This window comes from Microcebus murinus, chromosome 9 (assembly GCF_040939455.1).
Source record: "Microcebus murinus isolate Inina chromosome 9, M.murinus_Inina_mat1.0, whole genome shotgun sequence".
Lineage (NCBI taxonomy): Eukaryota > Metazoa > Chordata > Mammalia > Primates > Cheirogaleidae > Microcebus > Microcebus murinus.
The window spans coordinates 48,347,736-48,369,885 of NC_134112.1; the positions used below are offsets into that span (position 1 = coordinate 48,347,736).

A 22,150-nucleotide genomic window follows, 5' to 3' on the forward strand; every position below is an offset into this window, starting at 1 on the left:
TCTACTATAAATAGAAAGAAACTAATTGGCCAACTAATATATATAGAAAAAATTAGCTGGGCATGGTGGCACATGCCTGTAGTCCCAGCTACTTGGGAGGCTGAGACAGAAGGATCGCTTGAGCCCAGGAGTTTGAGGTTGCTGTGAGCTAGGCTGACGCCACGGCACTCACTCTAGCCTAGGCAACAAAGCGAAACTCTGTCTCAAAAAAAAAGAGAGAACAAAGCAGAAGCTACAATGTCTTTCATGACCTATAACCTCAGAAGTTACATACCATCATTTCTGCAAAATCCTATTGGTAACACAGGTCAATGGGGGATGAGTATTCAAGGGTATAAATACCAGGAAGCAGGATCATTGGGGGTCATCACAGAGGCTAGCTACCACATTCATCACGCTACTTTCCATCATACGGGAAACAAATATTGCTTGAATAAGGAATGTGACCACTTTAGAAAAGGGATATTCCCATTATTGAATTTACATTATTTTTTTACACATTAGACTTGTGAAATATTGTTAGTGTCAATGATCACTAAAAGTTCGATCATCTCTGGGCACAGTGAAAAAATTCTTCTTGTAGACAACTCTTGTCTCTGTATTATGCCAGGTAGTTTGCTTTTCCCTATATTCTTTGATGCACTCCTACGGGTACTACTTTATGAGACCTTCCATTCAGATTTAAAGCAAGAGCTTTGACTGTTCTGAGAAGTAACTGCTGAATTATTTTAAGTATGAGAAAGGCTAGGTCCCACTTTCATTTTATTAGGATCATTCTGCTGCCTGTGTACAGGATGGACTGATGGTCGGGAGACAGAGAGACCTGTTTAGAGGCTATTTCAAGTAGTCCCCTTTGTCACAGATAAAGTTTTATAACTCATGGTATTTGCTGTGATTCCTCATTAACTAACCTGTAACTCAACAAACTAATCTCTCCTAAGCAGTGGTGTGCTGGTAAATGTTTAACAATCAGTTCTCAGGGAAAAGCAAAGCCAAGCCTGAATTTGTAACATTTACCAATTTCTGGGACATAAGCACTTCCAATTTCAAGCTACCAACATGATGTCACTGAATAGGGAATTAGGAGGATAAGTATACAATTGGTCCTTGTGGCTAGTACCTGGCTGGAGCCAGGTGGGCTCCAGCACTCCACTGCTACCTTTAAGCTCTTAAAGCAGCAGCAGCCAGAGGTTAAAAGTTCAGGAATGCAAGGGACCAGATGAGTCTAGGCCCTTGTCCACATGGCCAGCAGGGGTGAAGACAGGTTTCCAAGGCACCTGGCTCACCCTGGAGGTGGCCAGGACCTGGGGGTCCTCCCTACCTGCAGCAGCCCCCTCGTGCTAAAACCCCCAGCTGGATCTTCCATACTACAAGATTTTCTTCTGAGTGAGGGCAAGAAAGGGGGCCTAAGGAGAGAGACAAAAATTATTTAAGTCTTTAAGTAGTTGTTTAGATTAATATTTATTAGATGTATCCTTTTAAACTGTTGAAGAGTGAATTTTGGAGCAAGGCCACTAGATACAGTGCAGTTAAAGTATCAATAACATCTTTTCTTGTAATAAAAAGCTATAACCTTTTTTAATAAAGCAAAATCCTGGAGATATGAATATATAACCTATCTTTCTAAAAAGATTTTGTTGAATAAGGACTACCCCAAAATCATGATTACTAGACTCTAACAGTCCCATTCATATGGGGTTTTTCAAAGTAAGAAAAAATGTTCTTTCCTTCTCATCCACATCTTTCTTCCCCCAAATTTGCTGAATACATTTCTTTTATAGAACAGTCTGAAAAGTGGGCATATTTCCAAACAAAATACAATCAACCCAATTCTCCCCATTTATTAATGGGATTTGGATATGAATACCAGGCAGGCTATAGATGTGCTTTTTCTCCCCAAGTTCCACAGTTCTGCAGTGAGGGTTCATGGGTCTTGCAAGCACTGACAAAGAACCCTCTTGGGCTGGAGGGTGGTGAGACAAGTACAGGACAATGGCCCTCACCTGGGACTTCAGTGTCAGGGGAAGGAAGCAAGCATGGAGAGAAAGTGCCCCCTTAGGCTAATCTGTTAGTATGCTTTAGGATTGAAAATATCACTAACCACATGGAAATTGAACAACTAATTAAGATCCCACCTAGCCCTGTGGTTTTGTGACTTTGATTTATAACTTTTTTTTTTTTTTTATGACTGCAGTGGTGCAATCATAGCTCACTGCAGCCTCAAACTCCTGGGCTCAAGTGATCCTCCTGCCTCAGCCTCCTGAGTAGCTGGCTCTATAAACACATACCACTGTGCCTGACTTGATTTATAACTCTTCTGCAGGGACTTTTTCCTTTTTAGTTTTTCAGGACCGAAGACCTGACACAAATTCTTTAAAATTCCTCCTAAAATAGTTATATTTTGGAGATAACTTAGACTAAGTTTTTATGCATTTTAAATGCATAAAAGAGATAGAGAAGGAAGCAAAAGCAAAAATAGGACCAATGACTGCACGTTTCCTCAAGATTAGACTCGGGCTATGCATTGTTAGTGGAAATACCACAGAAGCAAGATTGTAGCCTTCTCATTGCATTCTATCAGGTGTATGATACTACTTTGTCTCATTATTGGTGATAAATTTGATCAGTTAATGTTATGCCTGCCAAGTTCACCCACTATAATTATTTTCCCCTCTAAAATTAATAAGCCACTTTGTAGTTAGAGACAAAGTAAATATCCTGTTTCTCAACAGTACTTCACCAAATAGTTTATCATTTTTTTCTATACTTATTACTTGGTATTTTATTATAAGAGCTTTCCTTTCTTCCCCATTTATATCAATATGCACACATGGATTTTTATTTTATTTAATGAGTTATAACCCATTACTATTATTTTGATGTTCAAATTGTCCCAGATTTGGCCAGTGGGGGTTCCTTCAAGCTAGCTCCTGTATAATTTGATAAGCTCCCATGATTCTCAAACATTTCCTCCTTTTCTTGCAGAAAAATATGTGCTGAGCTCATCTTGTACTTTATCTCAGTATTAGAAGCAGTCTTTTCTCCAAGGAGCTCTAGGTAGGGTGTACTTTTTAGAACAGGTCTTGGATAATGGTTGCAAATAACATGTATTTCTCACTTCTGGTTGGTAAATCTGACTCTTGTGAATTTGGTTAGCAAGATTTCTCTATTTAGTCCCCCTCAGTGAACCTGAAGAAGTGAGGGGCAGACTCTCGATTGTTGTGCTGTAGTGTAACCAGCTGAGGACGTCCGGCTTGAGTAGCTTCTGATTTCCAGTGCAACATACGGCTCTGCCATCTAACGACAGCTACCACAGAGCCATGGGTTTCAGTGAGAAGTGTATATAAGAACCGTCCTTAGACTGCTGTGATCCAAAACTACAAGCTCATCACAGGTTTCAGAAATGTTGAGGTAACTTGCCTACCAGGACCACTTCTCCAGCAACCTCATGCTTTGAAAAGTAAGGAAAGATCCTCCTGCTTAACCATTTGAGAACGCCTAATCTCCAACATCACAGATCATGAGAAAACTCCATTGATGAGGTAAATCTGGCTCATGACTTCATTCAGTGTTTCTTTGTGGACTATTAGAACAGCCCAGTGACCTCCTAGGACTACTGTTAGAAATGGATGAAGAATCTGACGCTTCTTGAGAAACACTTCTCAAAATATTTCACATTAAAGCTCTAAGAAAAAAACAGAAGCAGAAACTTATAAAAATACATCTTTTAATAAACATCAAGAAGTACAGTGCACTTTTATTGAGGTTTTACATTGCAGTTTACAGTAAACATACTATCCATTATAGTGTATATGTACAAGTAAAGTAAACTCAGTTTTGTTTTTGTTTCTCTCATGGCTGGATAAACCAAATCTGGTGCATCATACCACATTTAAGTTTGTTTTCCAAACTGACTTCTATAAAAGGCCTTTAATGTTAATAGGCTTTTAACAACAACAACCAAGTTATCACCTCCATCACAATGATAGCCTGATGAGTCCTCAAAAATGACTAAAAAGAATGGTTTCCTTTGATGGCTTTAAAAAATACCTACTGATGGCAAATCACAAACACTAAAGAAACAAGAGAATAAAGAAACAGCTGTTTCTTTTGCCTAGTGAATCAATAAATACTAATTTGAGGCTACAGATTATGAGGCCAAAAGATTCTTGTAGGAAAGCTTAATGTTTACATTTATAATCCTTTAGACTAAAAACTGTCTAGTATCTTTATGGCTCAGTCTGTATTTCTTTAACATTGTTTATACAAAAACCAAGGAAATGGTGGAATTCTTGATCCTTCTGGACAAAAGTTCAATGAGACAGGGGACTGAAATTAACTAGCAAAGGGGAAAGATTAATCTCAAAATTCCACCTGCCATTGTCTTGGAATGATCAAGACCTGGCTATATCCAAGAAGAATGAAAGGATCAGAACTGAAAGAAGCCACCAGCTGTGGTGGCTCATGCCTACAGTCCCAGCTATTTGGGAGGCTGAGGTGGGAAGATCACTTGAATCAGGAGTTCAAGGCTGCAGTGACCTACGATCATGCCACTAAACTCCAGCCTGAGAGACAGAGTGAGATCCTGTATCTAAAAAACAAACAAACAAACAAACAAACAAAAAAGAACTAAAAGGAATCAGAAGCCAAAACTAAAAACCCATAGTCTCGCATACTTTCTACTGATGGCATTTAAAAATTATACAACTAGATTTGCTATATACATTAACTAGTACTGGAATTAGAAGAAAAAAAAGGTACCAACTATATCATCTACACAAATGCCAGAATCATACTCATATTTGCAAAAAGGCATAATAATCCGTTTACCATACAACTGTTTGTAAAATCTGTAATGGTTAATAAAACAAAATCCTTAGGAACACAGTGCTAAGCAAATTACACTAATTAAATAAGCAGCTCAAATTCATATGGCTAAAGACCAATATCCCTGAATTTCTAAGTGTTCATCTCAGTTTTAACATGGTTTTATCCAATTGTTACCTCACCAGAAGAGATTTTAAAAACTCCTCCCTCCTTAATACATCACCATACTTTCAGAGGTGGAAAGGAAACAATTTCTCTACCAGTTTTGCCCATTCTCACGAATCTGGTAAAAGTGTTATTACAACATCTACCCTAAGATAGGTGCCCTAAGGATCCAATGGATTTGAAATAACTGAATTGCTAGGTCCAGAATATTGGTGTTGTACAATTATTGAGCCTGCCAGGAATTCATGTCTCTGGATAAATATATTCCTGGATCAATGATTGAAAAGTTAAGGCCAGCTGCCAATGAAGTCAGACTGTTCCCTGTCAAGTAACAGTCTGATCTTCTCTATTAGATTAAAATGTCTTAGTGGATGGGACCAGGTCTTATACTTTTCAAGTATCCTCTGTAGCACCTACTAAAGTGTTGGGCACAGATATACGCTCAAGGAAATTATCAGTGATACGAGCAAGGAAATGAATCAAGGGTGAATGTGGTCATGGTAAAGCTGCACCTTTCTGCATCCATCATTCAAAAGGCAGTCAACATAGTCAATCTCTGATGCAGTCACTGAAGAACAGACTCTTGTCCCCTACACTTATGCCTGAAAGAGAACCATACCGGCCCTTTTTACTTACTTCTCTTAGTCACTAACGGATTGTGTATGGACATAAGTACAGCTTGGTGAATGATGCCTGGGAACCGATTTCTGCCTCAAGGAAACATGAACCTGTCATATGGCACATTTTAACTCCAATAATACAATTCATGGAATCATTAACTTTAAAAGTGTGTTAAATGTTATACATAAGTAGCAGATATTTAGAATGTTATTCTGACATCATTTAAAATGCATTTTATTTCTAAACACTTGCATGAGGTAGAAGGAACTCACAAAAGAAAGTAATCTTCAACCTACTGGCACCTATTCATACAATTAGCCCCGAGAGAAAAGTTAGTCTTAAACTGATAGATTATTGACTATTGTTAAAATATCACCCCCTTATCTGAAAGAAATTTCTTATATTTAAAATTGCCTTTTTTCCAGTTTAAGGTATATAGAAAAAGGACAATACACACTCTGAAATATTTATAAAGATTGTATACAACAGCTTCTCTGAGCCATCATAATTCTTTAACATGTTGCTCTAAATCACCTCAACTGTGACCAAGGTCCTTTCTACTTTGAAGAATTGATCACATATTAATATGAAGGCTAAAAATCCTTCCAGTAAAAGATAAATGATTCACATTTAAAATAATATACTTCTCATAAAAACCAGCAGCAATTCATTCTACCTCGACATAAAAATTTGGCTTCACTGACTGGTCAGAAACAAAGGAAAATGTACATAGGGCCAAAGAGCTCCTTGCACAAGAGTCATGTGAGGCTACACGTTTTCTCTAACAATTAACTATTTCCCCATTAGGTGGCGTGTGAAACTACTGGAATGTCAATTTCAATAGCAGAGAGGCGGGAGCGTGCTGAATAGGGTTGTGAGTAAGTATGCATACTAGGAGGATGGGAGTACAGTGGTTGCCAGAAAGGAGAAGGCAAAGATTTGCATGCACAATACCAAATAAACAGTAGAAGGGAAGTCATAAACAGGCCCCCAGCACTGGCAATAGTGACATACACTGCATAGTCAAATGCAAAGACTGGCTCGAACTTCTTGTTCAGATGGATGTTATAAAAGAAGACCCAGATGCATGGGCAGAGGCTCACAGTACCTGCCAGGAAAAACAGCAGACCGGCCACGAGGTGGCAACCTGCACTATTGACCAGACATTTGGCCAGTTTGATGTTGGGGACAGAGGACCTGAAGGCAGTGTTGCACATTCCAATCAGGCAAAGCAGCAGGGCACCCATCGCAATCAGGATGCTGAGGGGCAGGGCAAACTGGAGGACACGTAAGTCCAGCTGGTCAACTGATGAGTACCAAGTAGTGTCGTACATCAGGCAGTCACTGCTCCCGTCGTACCGAGCACATTTTACCCAAAGGCCTGTGTAAACAGTGAGGTTCTTCTCGTTTCTGTTGAACGTGATCAATCGTAATTTTCTCCAGTTGGGAAGCAGAGTCCCTGCAAAGAGGCCTGCTACCGAGGCGATTCCACAAAGGAAGGACAGGACTGTGGCTGCGTGGACATCCCGACAGCCCATGGCAGGCAGGCGTGTGCAGTACTGTCAGACTAAGGGGTGACACACAAGAGGACAAATCATGAGGGGCAATAAAACAGCAGGAAACATGGTTCCAACTGGCAACACATCTAGTGATGAAATGTCAATGCAAAGAGGAAAACTCTTGTTCTCCCTCTCTGTATAATGTAAATGCATACAAATGCACATGTGTGTGACCTCACAGCACAGGTACACACATGTTTGGCTATCACTGACTAGGTCATGGAACAACTAAAATCTTTAGCTGTCAGTATTTTTCTTCATAGTTCATTAGAGGAACAACAAAATAATGTCAAATTCTTTTAACATCACACCTTAAATTCTTGGTTATCAATAATCATTCTTTCAACACATGTATATGAAGAACTTTTTAAGTGTCAGGCACTCACATACAGCAAGGGCCAGAGTACTCATTAACAAACACCACAAATTCAGCCTCAAATGTTCATGCAACAGAGATGAAGGCAGCTCACAAAAGGCTAAGGTGTGGGAAAATAAGCACTACAGTACAGCAGTGCTTGAGGGCTGACTCAGAGGCAAACTGCATGGACTCTAATCCCTATCTCCTTACTTATTAGCCAAGTGACCTTGGGCCAGCTACAGAACTTCCCTGTGCCTCATTTTCCTCATCTGTAAAATGGAAAAAACAAGGGCCTAGCTCACAGAGTTGTTCTATGGATTCAGTGAGGTAATATAATATCAAGTGATTAAAACACATTTGGAATACTGTAAGTGCTATGCCAAGTGCTAACTGCTTCTTAGAACTCAGTGACCAACTCAATGCTTGGCACACCAGAGCAGTTCAAAGAACATTTGTTGAATGAATGTTAAATAAGAAAAAGCAAATTGATCTTATTCGTGTGTACTAAGCACAGTGGGAAATTACAAAAAGTAAATGGACTCATCTCCAATGAGTGAGTCAAATGAAAACATGAGAACAAAGGTCACTGAAATTATTCCATCCAACTACTTCCTGGCCGATTCAAGATGACCCAGTGCTTTTTAGGGAAATCGACAGCACTGGTTGGTTATTACACTATTAACTGTTCATATAAGATGAATGCAAAGATTTTTGAAGTAACTTATCTCTTTTAATGCTATTATAAGAAAAATTATAGCCAGGCCTTTCTCTCATCTCAAATTAAAAGGCTACCTTCTTCTTCTATATATAACAAACTATAAAGACCAGGATCTTATTCAGCTTTAACTTCTGCAAGGGTTTGAAACTCACTCTCAAAACACCATTCAAATGTATTTTCTCTGCCTTCTATAATGCCCCCTATGAGGCAACAGAGGTAGCCTCTGTTGGTAGAGCCTCTGGTAGAGGTAGCCTCTACCAACTAATGAGGTAGCATATTTATTTTTTTTGGTCAAAGGATGATAAAGGGGTAAAGTTGAGAATAATTTGGCTTAGGATGTGATTTTCATATGTATTCCTGTGGGAGGGTAAAATGTTTTTTAGAAAACAATGTTATTTGTACATTTAATCAAATTATATAATCTAGGACCAATTTTATTGGCAAAAAATATGCTTGCATATATATACACATACACACAGTATATATAAGTGTACAATATAAAACCAGAGTTTCAGCACTTGAGGACTTTTTTTAGAAGTCCTCAAGTTAAACATGGTCAGTTCTATAAGTTTTTCCATTAATATTAGTTTACCACTTGTTCATTATGCTTCCTTTTGTCAGTATTATCAGAAGTAACAATTATTTAGGAAAATTTTACAGGTGAAAAAGCTTAAAGAAATTATAGTCTTAATTTATTTTTTTCATGCAATTTGGGGAAAAACTATCTTGTTTAATTTTAACAAGTGAACACCTTGGTCCACACATGGGAACTCTAGTGCAGATTTGAGAATGTTTACATAGGAAAGGGCTACTAAGGATGCCAAACTCCAGAATTCAGCTCCCTGTTGGTTTGTGCCCATTCACCTGTCTGTCTCCCCATATACTGCCAGCAAATTGCACGGTGCCTGGCATACAAGTTGTTCTAAGATTATTTAAATAAATGAGTAGTGCGCTCTGTACAAAGACACAGTAACTCACAAAGGTGGACCATTGGTAATGGAGAACTAGAGGAGGAAATAGCTATTACTAAGCAACAGTCATTCAACATGTATTTATGTTGTGCTGAATGTCTAGCATATGCAAAACATTCTGTTAGGCCCTGGGAGGACATCGAGATCACCAAGATCTGGACCTTGCTCCCACTGTGTTTACAATCAGACTTATGGAAAGAACAGGCTGTTTTGTGCAAACTAAAAAGTCTTGACATGAAGCAAATGTACAAATAAAGTATATACTACATATAAAGTGATTTTTGTTAGGTGTTAAGCAAAGTGAATAAGGTACCTCTTCATAAAAATTTATCATCCAGAGTTAGAGAAAGACTGAGCTATTAAGGAGAATAAGGATTTGATTAAAATTGTTAAGACTTAAGAAAAAGATTCTGCCGTGTACTGAAAAATGGTTAATTTAAGATGGTAAAATTTATGTTATGTGTATTTTACCATAGTAAAAAATGGAAAAAAGTATAAAGTACTTTCAACATTATTTTCCTACCGCAGCACGTTATTAATCTAGTCACAATTAGTTAAGTCAAAAAAGAAGCTCAAAATTTTTGTCATGAAAAAATTTTTAAAAATTGGTACCATATTGTTAGTTCCAATCTGTACATAAGTATCTAATATATAGTTACCATTTGCTCACATGTTTTTATTGGGTAAATTTTAGAATCACAAAAATTAATCAATTATTTTATAATTTAATAGAATCATGTGATATGTAATTATTAAATTAATAATTTAATTAAAATTTAACTACTCAATGGTATGTATATTTTCAATAAGTAATGTATACACTTATGTAAGGTCTTTCTTTTTCCCTATATATTTGTTCTGTTTATAATGAAATGCAATTTCATAACTGTTGTATGTGGTAGTAAAAAAATAAGTTATATTTCTATGAAAAAAAAAAGGTTCTGTTTCTTGCAAAGCTTCAGAACTCCAAATAACTCAAAGTCCTAACCCAATCACAATTCCTTCTTGTCCTCAGAGGTAGGTTGGAATTTCAATGTAATTGAGATTTCTCCAATCAAGCTGCCCTGTACCACTGATTCCTACAATGCAAATGGAATGAGAAACAAAGATAAGGATGTATAACTTCATTATTAATAAATTCTGTAATTCTTTGCCTATAGACCAGGGGTCCTCAAACTTTTTAAACAGGGGGTCAGTTCACTGTCCCTCAGACTGTTGGAGGACCGGACTATAGTTTAAAAAAAACGATGAACAAATTCCTGTGCACACTGCACATATCTTATTTTGAAGTAAAAAACAAACGGGGAAAAACACCCACATGTGGCCCTCGGGCCATAGTTTAAGGACGCCTGCTATAGACTATCAAATGACATTAAGGAACAGAGGTGGGTCAATATTTATTTCAGTATTAAGTACATTTAACTAGATCCTGAATCAAATCAATACAAGTGTTATATCAATCCTCTAAACTTGCTTTTGATGAAGCATTCTTAGTTCAGATCTCAGAGACTGACTGAAAGTCCTACTTAGAGTCAACAAAGATACCATGGCACTTTTCAGAGGGGAAATACTATTAACCTCAATTCTTTTTTTTGTTAGTAAACTTTTTTTTTATTTCAGCATATTATGGGGGTACAGATTTTAAGATTTCAATAAATGCCCGTTCCCCCCTAACCTCAATTCTTAGGCTAAATTTCAACCTTGGTGCTGGCATTATGTTTAGCTCCTTATAAATTCCTTTGGCTGCTTTGCCTTTTATGTCCTGTTCTTAATTCCACATACCTATGATTTGATAAGTCATGTATCCCTTGAGAGTGATAAAGTAACATTTTATAGTATAGCTAAGGGAAATAACATGTTTAATGTTTTAAAACTGAAAGATAATGCTGACTTCCAGATCAGAATTTGTTCACGCTTGGGGGTAAAAAGACTTCTACTCCTGTGTAAGTCAATTATACTGAATCCAGAATTTTTTTCAAATGCAAATCTGACCCTGTCACTCCATTTCTTATCATTCAATTAACTTCCCATTTCCCACAGAATAAAGTTTGTAAATTTTCAAATCCTCCTCATGGCTTATACTATCTGATTCCTGCCAAACTCTTAACCTCCTTATGTGCCATTCTCTCACCTTACTACAGTCTATGTAGCCATACCACTCTTAACTTCCCAAATTTTCCACTTTCTAATTTGGATAAATATTGACTGCTACACACACACACATAAACCAGAAACTTTTCCTTGGGGCCACAGTGTTTTATCACAAAAATAGAATAAAAACTTTGAATGTAATTTAAAGGTAAACATAAATAGAAAAATGAAATTTATTGAGTTCTATTCATTTAATTCACATTTTCAGAATTAAATTATCACTATTAATTGTAACAATAAGAACATCAGATTTTATATTTGCTTCACACAGCCCTGGGGTCAAAACTAGAGTGAGTTAAATACAACTCTCATGACAGTTAATGTGTTAAGGGCTTTCCCTCATGCTGTTCTTTCTCCTAGAACTTTTCTAATCCCAATCTGTTCTTTGCTTAGCTAATAGTCTTTAGTCATCTTTTTAGTTTCCAGAAAGGGTCTCCCTAAACCATCCCTCTACCCCTGGTTATATGCTCTGGTAGCACCTCTGCACTTTTTTTTGGTAGTAGTGACCATTCTTATAATTCCTTGTTTAGTGTTTTTCTTTCCCATCAAACTGAGTTCCAGGTCAAAAATCCCAGAATAGAGAGATCTTTGGATATATTCAATATGTCCAATACCGACACATAAAAGGCACTCAATTATTTGTTAAATGAATGAACAAACAAATGGAGGGTCTGATATGACTACAGTCAGGATACAGAGAGAAAGTTAAAAATTTAGTATCCATTCCATTCATTTAATTTGGGGCAATTCACACCATCCTGTGTTCTGAAGCATTCAGGCTGCTTCTAGACCGTGCCCCCGCTTTCCATTCCTTATTGGTCAAAAGTTTTTCTTCCCCCAGAAACTTGTGATCAGGAAAGATGAGGCCATTCCCAGGTACTTACATAAAGACTGTGCTTCTAGAAATACGAATCTAAGTTTGGCAATACTGGTTCACTTCAACAGTGGTTAGAAAGTCAATTATTCCTGTGTTGATTCTTCTGTTCTCAATTTATTAGGTATATTATGAATTTGATGTGCTTTTCTTAGTTAAGAGTGATTAATACCAAATTAATTTGTTTATCAAAACTAAACAATTATACTTGTATATACATTTTTAACAGAAATGGGAAAAAATACACATCTTTTTGCCAGATGAGAGCCCCTAATTAGGGACTGTGGGAAATGTGTAAGGCTAAGAACACTTTAACAAATGTGACAAATAGTCACGAACACTAGCTGGGTGACAGCTTCGAGCTGGGTCACATATACAGATGAGTACGCTTGTTGTTTCCATCTGGAAGGCAGCTTGGTATTGTTGTCCAGGAGACCAAAGGCCCAAATACCAGTCATAAACTATCATTTACAAATTGGACAAGTCACATATGTCCTCTGAACCTCAAATTTCTATAAAATGTCCCAGAAGATAGTTGTGAGATCATAAATAGCAAAGCCCTTTTTAAACCAGAATACGGTCAGAAATTTAAGTTGTAATGATTATTAGTAGGGTTATTTACTTTCTTCAACTAGAAGCATGTTTTTCTTCTGGACTCTGAGCAAACAACCACAGATGATTACAGCCATAAAACAAGAATGATAGAGCATTCTCTTTGGAGTATTTTCTGACCAAATCTAGACCCTGTTTCAAAATAACCATTTCATATTTGTCATTTGACTATCTGTTCCACAGTGACTTTCAGAGAAGGAGATGGATGAAATTCAGTACATAATTAAATGTTATCAAACACATCATTTAAAATAAAAATATTTTTTAAATGATATATTTAATTTTGAACAGGATTCAAAGAAGGCTGGAGCAGGAATACTGGCTAAGAGCTTTAGGAATTCATAGATCCATTGTTATTTTTTCAAGGACAACTCTGAAGAATAGCCATAAGAGAACACATGTCTAATAGCAGTTAATTTTTTTTGATTTTTGGTACAGGGTCTCACTCTGTTGCCCTGGGTACAGCACAGTGGTGTCATCATAATTCACTGCAACCTCAAACTCCTGGGCTCAAGCAATCCTTCTGCCTCAGCATCCTGCTCACTAGGACTACAGGTGCATGCCACCACACCTAATTATTCTATTTTTGGTAGAGACAGGGTCTCACTCTTTCTCATGCTGGTCTCAAACTCCTGACCTCAAGTGAACTTCCCACCTCAGCCTCCCAGAGTCCTAGGATTACAGGTGTGAGCCACCACACCCAGCCCCATTAATTCTTGATGTTGTGTAACACTGGCAGTCCCTTCTACCTACAATTTAGGTTTTCTTAGAAATTTTAAGTCATCAATCATTCCACTTGCAAGGAAGGTCTTTCCTATACCTTTGTTTTGTGGAAGTAGAGAAAAAAAGTATCACTATTGGCTGATATATGGTAATAAGAGGAAGGGAAATGAGATATAATCAAAGATGTACTTACCCTCTGAGGTACCTGATAGTTCTAAAATAGTTTTAATCAACTTAGAAGAAACATATACAAATCTGAATATACAGAGTAGTGATGATCTGGGCCTAAAGAAATAGGAAAAAGGCTCCAAATTAATATACTACTTCCATAAAAACTCAATGTAAATTCACATGGAATTAGAATAAGTAACAATCATCCAAAACCAGTGAAATGTTATACCCACAAAGATAGCTTATTCTTAAGTTTATGCATTATTTATATACAAGACACAAAAGAAAAAAATTCTCATTTTGTGACTTAAGAAGATAAGAGAAATAAGAATAAAAAAATCACTTTACTGTCTTGGCAATATATGATTTTTTTTTTTTTGGAAACGGTCTTGCTGTGTCACCCAGGCTAGGTAGGGTACAGTGGTAGGTTTCATAGCTCACTGCAGCCTTGAACTCCTTGGCTCAAGTGATCCTCCTGCCTCAGCCTTCTGAGTAGCTGGGGGACTACAGGTGCATGCCACCACCCCTGGCTAATGTTTATTTTTGTATCTTTGTAGAGATGGGATCTCTCTATGCTGGTCTCAAACTCCTGACCTCAAGTAATCCTTCCACCTTGGCCTCCCGAAGTGCTGGGATTACAGGCATGAACATGGTGCCCAGCCTTAATGATTTTTTTTTTTTTGAGACAGAGTCTCGCTTTGTTGTCCAGGCTAGAGTGAGTGCCATGGCGTCAGCCTAGCTCACAGCAACCTCAAACTCCTGGGCTCAAGCAATCCTTCTGCCTCAGCCTCCTGAGTAGCTGGGACTACAGGCATGCGCCGCCATGCCCGGCTAATTTTTTCTATATATTAGTTGGCCAATTAATTTCTTTCTATTTATAGTAGAGACGGGGTCTCGCTCCTGCTCAGGCTGGTTTCAAACTCCTGACCTCGAGCAATCCACCTGCCTCGGCCTCCCAGAGTGCTAGGATTACAGGCGTGAGCCACCGTGCCTGGCCCCTTACTGAATTTTTTAGATCCTTGATGACAGGGAAAGAATAAGGAGGGTGAAGAAACAAGGTGCAGTTGTCTTGGAAGTAAAAGAAATTTACTGTATCTTTTATACTTTTTAAAAGGATAATGGCAACAAAACCAGGTGATGTTGATCTGCACTGTGCATACTAAAATTTGCAACTAAGGCCGAGGCGGGCAGATCGTTTGAGCTCAGGAGTTCAAGACTAGCCTGAGCAAGAGTGAGACCCCGCCTCTACCAAAAACAGGAAAAATTAGCCAGGCACAGTGGTGCATCCCTGTAGTCCCAGCTACTTGGGAGGCTGAGGCAGAAGTATGGCTTGAGCCCAGGAGTTTGAGGTTGCTGTGAGCTAGGCTAATAACCACGGCACTCTAGCTGGGGCAACAGAGACTCTGTCTCAAAAAAAAAAAAAAAAATTGCAGCTAGAATGCTTTTTTTGAGTTTATAGTTCCACCAATGGCCCAACCCACAATTTTAAGATACTTCCATATATCTACTTTAAACATCAGCTACTTCCTCTTCAAATATTTCTTTTAGAGACAAAGTCTTGCTGTGTCCCCCAGGCTGGAGTGCAACAGCCCAATCACAGCTCAGTGTAACCTCAAATCCTGGCCTCCAGTGATCCTCCCACCTCAGTGGCTGGGACTTCAGGCCTAGCATTACACCCAGCTAATTTTTTTTCTAGAGAAGGGATCTTGCTATGTTGCCCAGGCTAGTCTTGAACTCCTGTCCTCAAGTAATCCTGCCTTGGCCTCCAAAAGTGCTGGGATTACAGACATGAGCCACCTCCCCAGCTTTCCAAATACTATTTATCTCAAGCAGGAAGGATGAGAATGAAAACTTGTAAATGCCTGAGTGCTTCCCAGATTGAGGCATTCATCACTAGCGCTATTATGATCATTATGTAGAATAGTGTCAGCAACAGTCTACACAAGATTTCAATAAAGTTTTTCCACCCAAATGTATGTTTCTTGAGTTAGTATCAAGCACAATTGCTCACTCCAAAGTCAGCGGAAACAGTCTTACAATTAATAACACAGAACAGAATCCCCGGGCAATCATTTTAAGAGGGGTTACCAAGTCTGGCCTTTCTCTAACGTGTTGACATTCCTCTCCAAGAACTGAACACAGAATCTGGGCTTCAGAGGAAAGGCAAATCAAGCTTCCAGGGCAATCCGCTTCTTGCTTTCCCCCCATCCCCCCCTCGCCCCGGCTCCCACCCTCCCACCAATTCTCTCCTCCTCTATCCCTTGTAGCTGTGTCTGTAGGAGCAACACAGCTGGCAGGAAGGGAAAAAAAGAAAAAAAAATAAAGCCCTCCTGGGTAGAGCCAATGGAAAGAGACTCCAACAGCGACTGTTGACGCTCTCAGCACAAGCCCATCCCTGCAACACTGAGTGGGTTTGAACCGCAAGCAGGTCATCATTACACAACCAGCATCAGCTGGTTATTCAAAAATAGCAACTTGCAGCTCCACGCATACCTAGGCCAGCCAACCTCCCAGCCCTTAAACTGCTCCAGCAACAAACCTCGACATTTCCATACTCCTGTGTAAAAAATAATTTTGTAAAGCTTTATCCAATACCTCCTCACTCAATTTTCACGTCCACAAACGTAGTCAGCGTTTTTCGATGTCCCTGATTCCTCTCAATTTAGCTATTTTACATAAAACCCTCAACTTCTTATGTAAAAGACACAGAAAAGGGAACATTCTTGACCACACCTACCTGTTTCTCACACGCAGAGCATTTCACTCGCCCACACTGAGGAGCCTCTTGGAGCGTCTCCTTCTCAGCGTCCCCGGAAGTGCGTTCCCAGCAAGCCGCACCGGAGGCTTCTGGGAGCGAAGCCCGGCTCTCCCGCGACCCTAAACAAAAATGTCCTGGAAGTCTGGGACTACAATTCCCAGAAGCCACTGGGCCGCCGGCAACATCCTGCGACTGACCATCGCCTCCCTTTTCTCTTTCCCTCGCCTCCGCCTCCGCGGATTCCACTCTCACCTTCTGTTACGTCTAGATTGGGGTTGTAGGTTAAAAAATAAAAATAAAAAAAGCAATACCGAACAAAACTAAAAATAATTTTGAGTTGGGTACCCAGATAAATATTTCCTGTTAAATCTGACTTGCCCATTAGAAGGAAGGTTGTTATCAAAAATTCTGAAATCTGGACTTTCCCCACCTCAAAGTGTTTACCTTGGCACAAAGTGAAAAGGAGTTCAAACTTTATAACCAAACAGCCTAGGGGCTCTGCTACATATTGGTTGGGTGGCCCTGGGCAAGTGACCTATGTATGAGGTTATCTGTAAAAATGGGTAATAAGATTATCTACATCATATTTGCCTTGAAAACTGAGGGACTTAATATAAAGTACAGAGCATACAGCTAACTAGTAGACATTTGAACTAACTTTACTTTCCCACACAGTTTCAACCTCTGTTGGTTTCCCTTAAATGTGAAGTCATGTGTTACTATCTGTATTAACTAAAGGATTGAGAAGGCCTGTATAGCACTGATCTGATTTTTTTTTAATTAAGGATGCTAAAATGTCACACCTACTACTTTGAAATTATCACACACCCACACACAAATGAAGATAAAGCATGGTAAATGTGGGTAACTGTTGGATTTAGAAAGAGTAAATATATGAGTATTCATTGTACTAGTCCTTCAAATTCTCAGTAGTTTTGAAATTTTTCAAAATTAAAAGGAGAAAAATTATAGTTTACATGAAAGTAAAAGATGGCACACTCCCCTAACCCACTCTGCCCCCGTATAACCTTTGGCAAGATGAGTACCCCTTTGTGCTTCATCTGTAGTAAGAGTATGTCTACATCAGAAAATTATGATGAGGATTAAATGAGTTACTATATAGAGAGAAGTTTACAATAGTGTCTGACACCAATGACTATATGTTTGTTGTTAGCATTTTCTATTGTGTGTTGCTCTAGTAACAATGAAACTATTTGCCAGTGGTTAAAACAGGGCGGGGTGGGGTGCTGCTGTCTATCCACTGCTACCCTCTTCTCATTTGCCATACTGCTTCAGAAGACTGACGAGGCTATCTAATGCCAGAAGCAACCCAATCCCAAATGTAATAATAAGGAAGAAAGATAGCACTTGGTGGTAAGAAGATCTCTGGGCACAGATAGGCTGGGCTCCAGGACAGCTCTGGCAATAGCAGGTGGATGATGGCAATGTTACACACGATAATAAAGTCTTTGCTCTGATCTTCAGTTTTATCGTTTATAAAACTGAATTGAATAAAATAACTGTGTACAAAATCATAACTTATTTTCTGATCATTGATGAATACTACCTGGTTAGCAGACTTTAGCTGAGGTGTACATGCAATTCATTATAATAATTTTTAAAAATCATAGCACAAAAAGGGAAGACAACCCTATCCCTGGACTTATTAATCAATTTAGAGGTTTATGCTTAGCCTGCCTTTGGTGCCCAGGAACCTCTCAAGTCAGAGGCTCCAAAATCAAATGGGATTTAGCAGCTGAGAAAAATCCCGTTTAACTTAAATGGACACAACTGCAGCAGGTGTCTCCTGGGGACACTAGCCCCTGTGGCTTCCCGGCAGACTCACAACCTAAACTGAGGCAAGAAGGGGAGAGGCCTCTATAGCATCTGAAGGACATCCCTCGAGTTCTGCTTGCTGGAGAAACCTTGGCTGCTGGAGCTGTGCCCTCACAGGCCACCCAGAATCCCCACTGGAGCTCACTCTCTAGTATACAGGATCTCAAAAGTCAGTCCCTGCCTGCAGCCTGAGAGCATTGAGAGCTTTGAGGCCAACATGTGCATAGATAAATGTAGAAGGGGTAGAGACTCCTTTCTTTGAGAGACCATCATTAATTCTGAAGTCATGACTTTCCTATTGTTTTGTGTGTTGATATGACCTTTAATGAAATATCAGGTATGTAGAGGAGTTGAGTTGTTTTGGAAAACACCCTTTTACTTGGCAAAATAGCTAGCAACCCTTTGTGATGACCTCTCTCTCTCTCTCTCTCTCTCTCTCTCTCTCTCTCTCTCTCTCTCTCTCTCTCATCCTGAAACCCAAAAGACTTCAAAGGAAAAGACACAAAAACAGACCAAGTTCCCAAAGTGCTGCAGGAGCTGCCGTAGCTGCCCAGACCTGGCACAGTGAGGTCACAGAAAAAGGGTGTGGTTACCTTCACCTGGGAAAACTTCACAAGGGAGCTGATGGTTTTGTGCTAAGTCTTGAACCATCGGGCCTCCTGCTTGGCAGATGGGGGCAGTGGAGATAGGAGGGTGAGGAATGGAGGTGGAGACATGAGGGAAGGATATGCCAGCCTGGCGACTTTGGGATGTTGCAATCAGAGTGTATTGCTGGAGAGGGGCAGTGTCAGATCATGAAGCCCGAGAAGCCAGTGGAGGCCACATAATGGCAGGTCTTTGGGTGACAAGAAGCTAAGGCCAAGGAACCCCAGGCTCTACAATAATGCCTGCAGATTGCAATGTTTACTGCTTTGGGTATGAAATTCCAAACTGGACGTAAGGAGGCAGGTGAGTCAGGAGCTAACCCAGTGACCCAAGGCCCGGAGGCACCTAAGCTGGCTTTTCCCAGATGGCAGGAAGGGATTCTGGGGCCAAGGCACCTAAGGTGACCTTCCAGTAGATGGCAAGGAGACACTGTGGGGGAGCAGGCACCTAACCTGGACTTCCCCAGATGGCTAGGGTGGGGGTAGAATCTGAGCCCCCGAGGCACCTAAGCTGGCATTCACCAGAGTGGAGGGGGGGGACTCTGGGACCAAGGCACCTAAGGTGGCCTTTCCCTAGATGGTAGGGGGAGACTCTGGAGGCCCAGGATCCTAAGGTACAATTACCCAGAAGTCAGAAGGGGGGAATCTAGGACCTTAAGGTAACCATCCCAAGACCACTGGGAGGGGCTGTGGGGTCCTCAGACAACTAAACTGGCATTCCCAGGCTCGGGGGGTGGGATTACGGGAGCCAAGTGACCTAACCTGGCCTTCCCCACATGGCAGCTGGGGACACAGAGGGCCTGATGAACCTAAACTGGACTTCCCCAAGTGGCGGCAGGGGACTCTGTAGCTGCATGCACCTATACCAGCCTTACTCAGATGGTGAAAGTTTGCTCTGAATGCTGGATGAGCCTAAGCTGGACTTCCTGAAGTGGAGGCACGGGAGTCTTGGAGCCGGATGAACGTAAGCTTGTCTTCTCTAGATGGCGGCTGGGGACTGTGAGGATAGATGTACCTAAGCTGGACTTCCCTAGAGGGTAGCAGGGGACTCTGAGGGCCAGATGGACCTAGGATCAACTTCCCCAATTGGCGGCGGGGGACTCTGAGGCTGAGATGCACCTAAGCTGGACATACACAGAAGGCAGCCGGGGACTCTGAGAACCAGGTGCACACCAGGTGTCCAGCCGGACATCCCCAAGTGGCACGGGGGAGTCCTGCAGCTGAATGCACCTATATGGGCCTTACTCAGAAGGTGGCAGTTTACTCTGAAGGCTGGAGGCACCAAAGCTGGACTTCCTGAAGCGGCAGCCCAGGAGGTTTGCAGCCGAATGCACATAAGCTGGCCTTCCCCAGATGGCTCCTGGGGACTGTCAAGCCTGATGCACCTAAGCAGGACTTCCAGAAGTGACTGCCTGGGAGTTTACAGCCAAATGCACCTTAGCAGGCCTTGTCTAGGGGCAGCAGGAAACGATTAGGGTGGAATGGAGGTAATCAAGACTTCTCCAACTATCTGCGGGTGACTCTGAGGGCCAGATGCACCTAAGCTGGACATGCCAAAGTGGCAGCGTGGGACACTCAGGCCAGATACATCTAAGCTAGACCACCCCAAGAGGCGGCTGGGGAGCCTTACAGTGAGATGCACCTAAGCTGGACATCCCCAAGTAGCGCGGCAGGAACTCTTCCAGCTGGTTGCACATATGTGGGCCTAACTCAGAAGGTGGCAGTTTCTTCCGAAGGCCAGATGCACCTAAGCTAGACTTCCCAAAGTGGCGCCCTGGGAGTCTGGCAGGCAGGTGCACATAAGCTGGCCTTCTCCAGATGTCAGCTGAGGACTGTAAGGCCTGATGCACCTAAGCTTGACTTCCCCAGGGGGAAGCGAGGGACTCTGAGGGCCAGAGGGACCTAGGATCAACTTCCCAATTGACAGCGGGCAATCTGAGGCACAGGTGGACATAAGCTGGACCACCCCAAGTGGCAGCGAGGGAGTCTTGCAGCCAGACGCACCTAAGCTGGACTTCCCCAGAGGACTGGGGGTGGGGACTCTGACGGCCAGATGCACCTAAGATGGACATCCCCCAGTGGTGGTGAGGGACTCTTGCAGCTGGATGCACATATACTGGCCTAACTCAGAAGGTGGCAGTGTACTCTCAAAGCCAGATGCCCCTAAGCTAGACTTCCCAAAGTGGCGGCATGGGAGTCTTGCAGCCAAATGAACATAAGCTGGCCTTCCCCAGATGGCGGCTGGGGACTGTGAGGCCGGATGCACATAAGCTAAACTACCCCAGAGTGTGGCGGAGGACTCTGAGGGCCAGATGAACCTAGGATCAATTTCCCCAAGTGGCTCAGGGGACTCTGAGGCCCAGATGCTACTAAGGTGCACCACCGCATGTGACGATGGGGAGGTCTTGCAAACAGATGTACTTAAGCTGGACATACCCAGAGGAAAGACAGGCACTCTGAGGGCCAGATGCGCCTAAGCTGGACATACTCAAGTGGCAGTGGGAGACTCTTGAGACTCGATGGACCTATATAGGCCTTCCTCAGAATGTGGCAGTTTACTCTGAAGTCCCAGTGCCCCGAAGCTGGACTTTCCTAGACGGTGGCAGGGGACTCTGTGGGCAAGATGGACGTAGGATGGAGTACCGAGTTGGTGGCAGGAGACTCTCAGTCCCAGATGCATCTAAACTAGACCACATCGAGTGTCTGCGGGGGAGTTTTGCGGTCAGATGTCCCTAAGCTGTACGTACCCAGAGGGTGGCGAGGAAACTTGAAGGCCAGATGCACCAAAGCCGGACATCCCTAAGTGGCAGCGGGCACTCTTGCAGCTGGATGCACGTATATAAGCCTAACTCAGAAGCTGGCAATTTACTCTGACAACCGGATGCACCTAAGCTGGACTTCCCGAAGTAGTGGCATGGGAGTCTTTCAGCCAGATGAACATAAGCTGGCCTTCCCCCCATATGGTGGCTGAGGACTGTGAGGCCCAATGCATATAAGCTGGACTTCCAGAAGTGGCGATAGGGGACTCTCTGGCACAGATGCCCCTAAGCTGGACATCCCCAAGTGGTGGCTGAGGACTCTTGCAGTGAGATGCACCTAAGCTGGACTTCCCCAGACGGTGGCAGGGACTCTCAGGGCCACATGCACGTAAGCTGGACATCC

The 22,150-nt window shown here is 41.4% G+C and overlaps 1 protein-coding gene across 1 annotated transcript; it reads right to left on the reverse strand.

The window, feature by feature from the left end:
* Positions 1-3,710: 3,710 nt before the first annotated feature.
* Positions 3,711-16,616, reverse strand: CLDN12 (claudin 12). The gene is made up of 3 exons (XM_012779594.2): positions 16,488-16,616; positions 13,773-13,864; positions 3,711-7,180 (listed from the first exon to the last, which is right to left on the reverse strand). Exon 3 carries the CDS (start codon positions 7,149-7,151, stop codon positions 6,417-6,419), a length of 735 nt encoding a protein of 244 aa, XP_012635048.1. The 5' UTR covers positions 7,152-7,180; positions 13,773-13,864; positions 16,488-16,616; the 3' UTR covers positions 3,711-6,416.
* Positions 16,617-22,150: the final 5,534 nt, after the last annotated feature.

Excerpts from the sequence above, each read along its gene's own strand:
- CLDN12 (XM_012779594.2), bottom strand. The coding sequence starts at position 7,151 with ATGGGCTGTCGGGATGTCCACGCAGCCACAGTCCTGTCCTTCCTTTGT.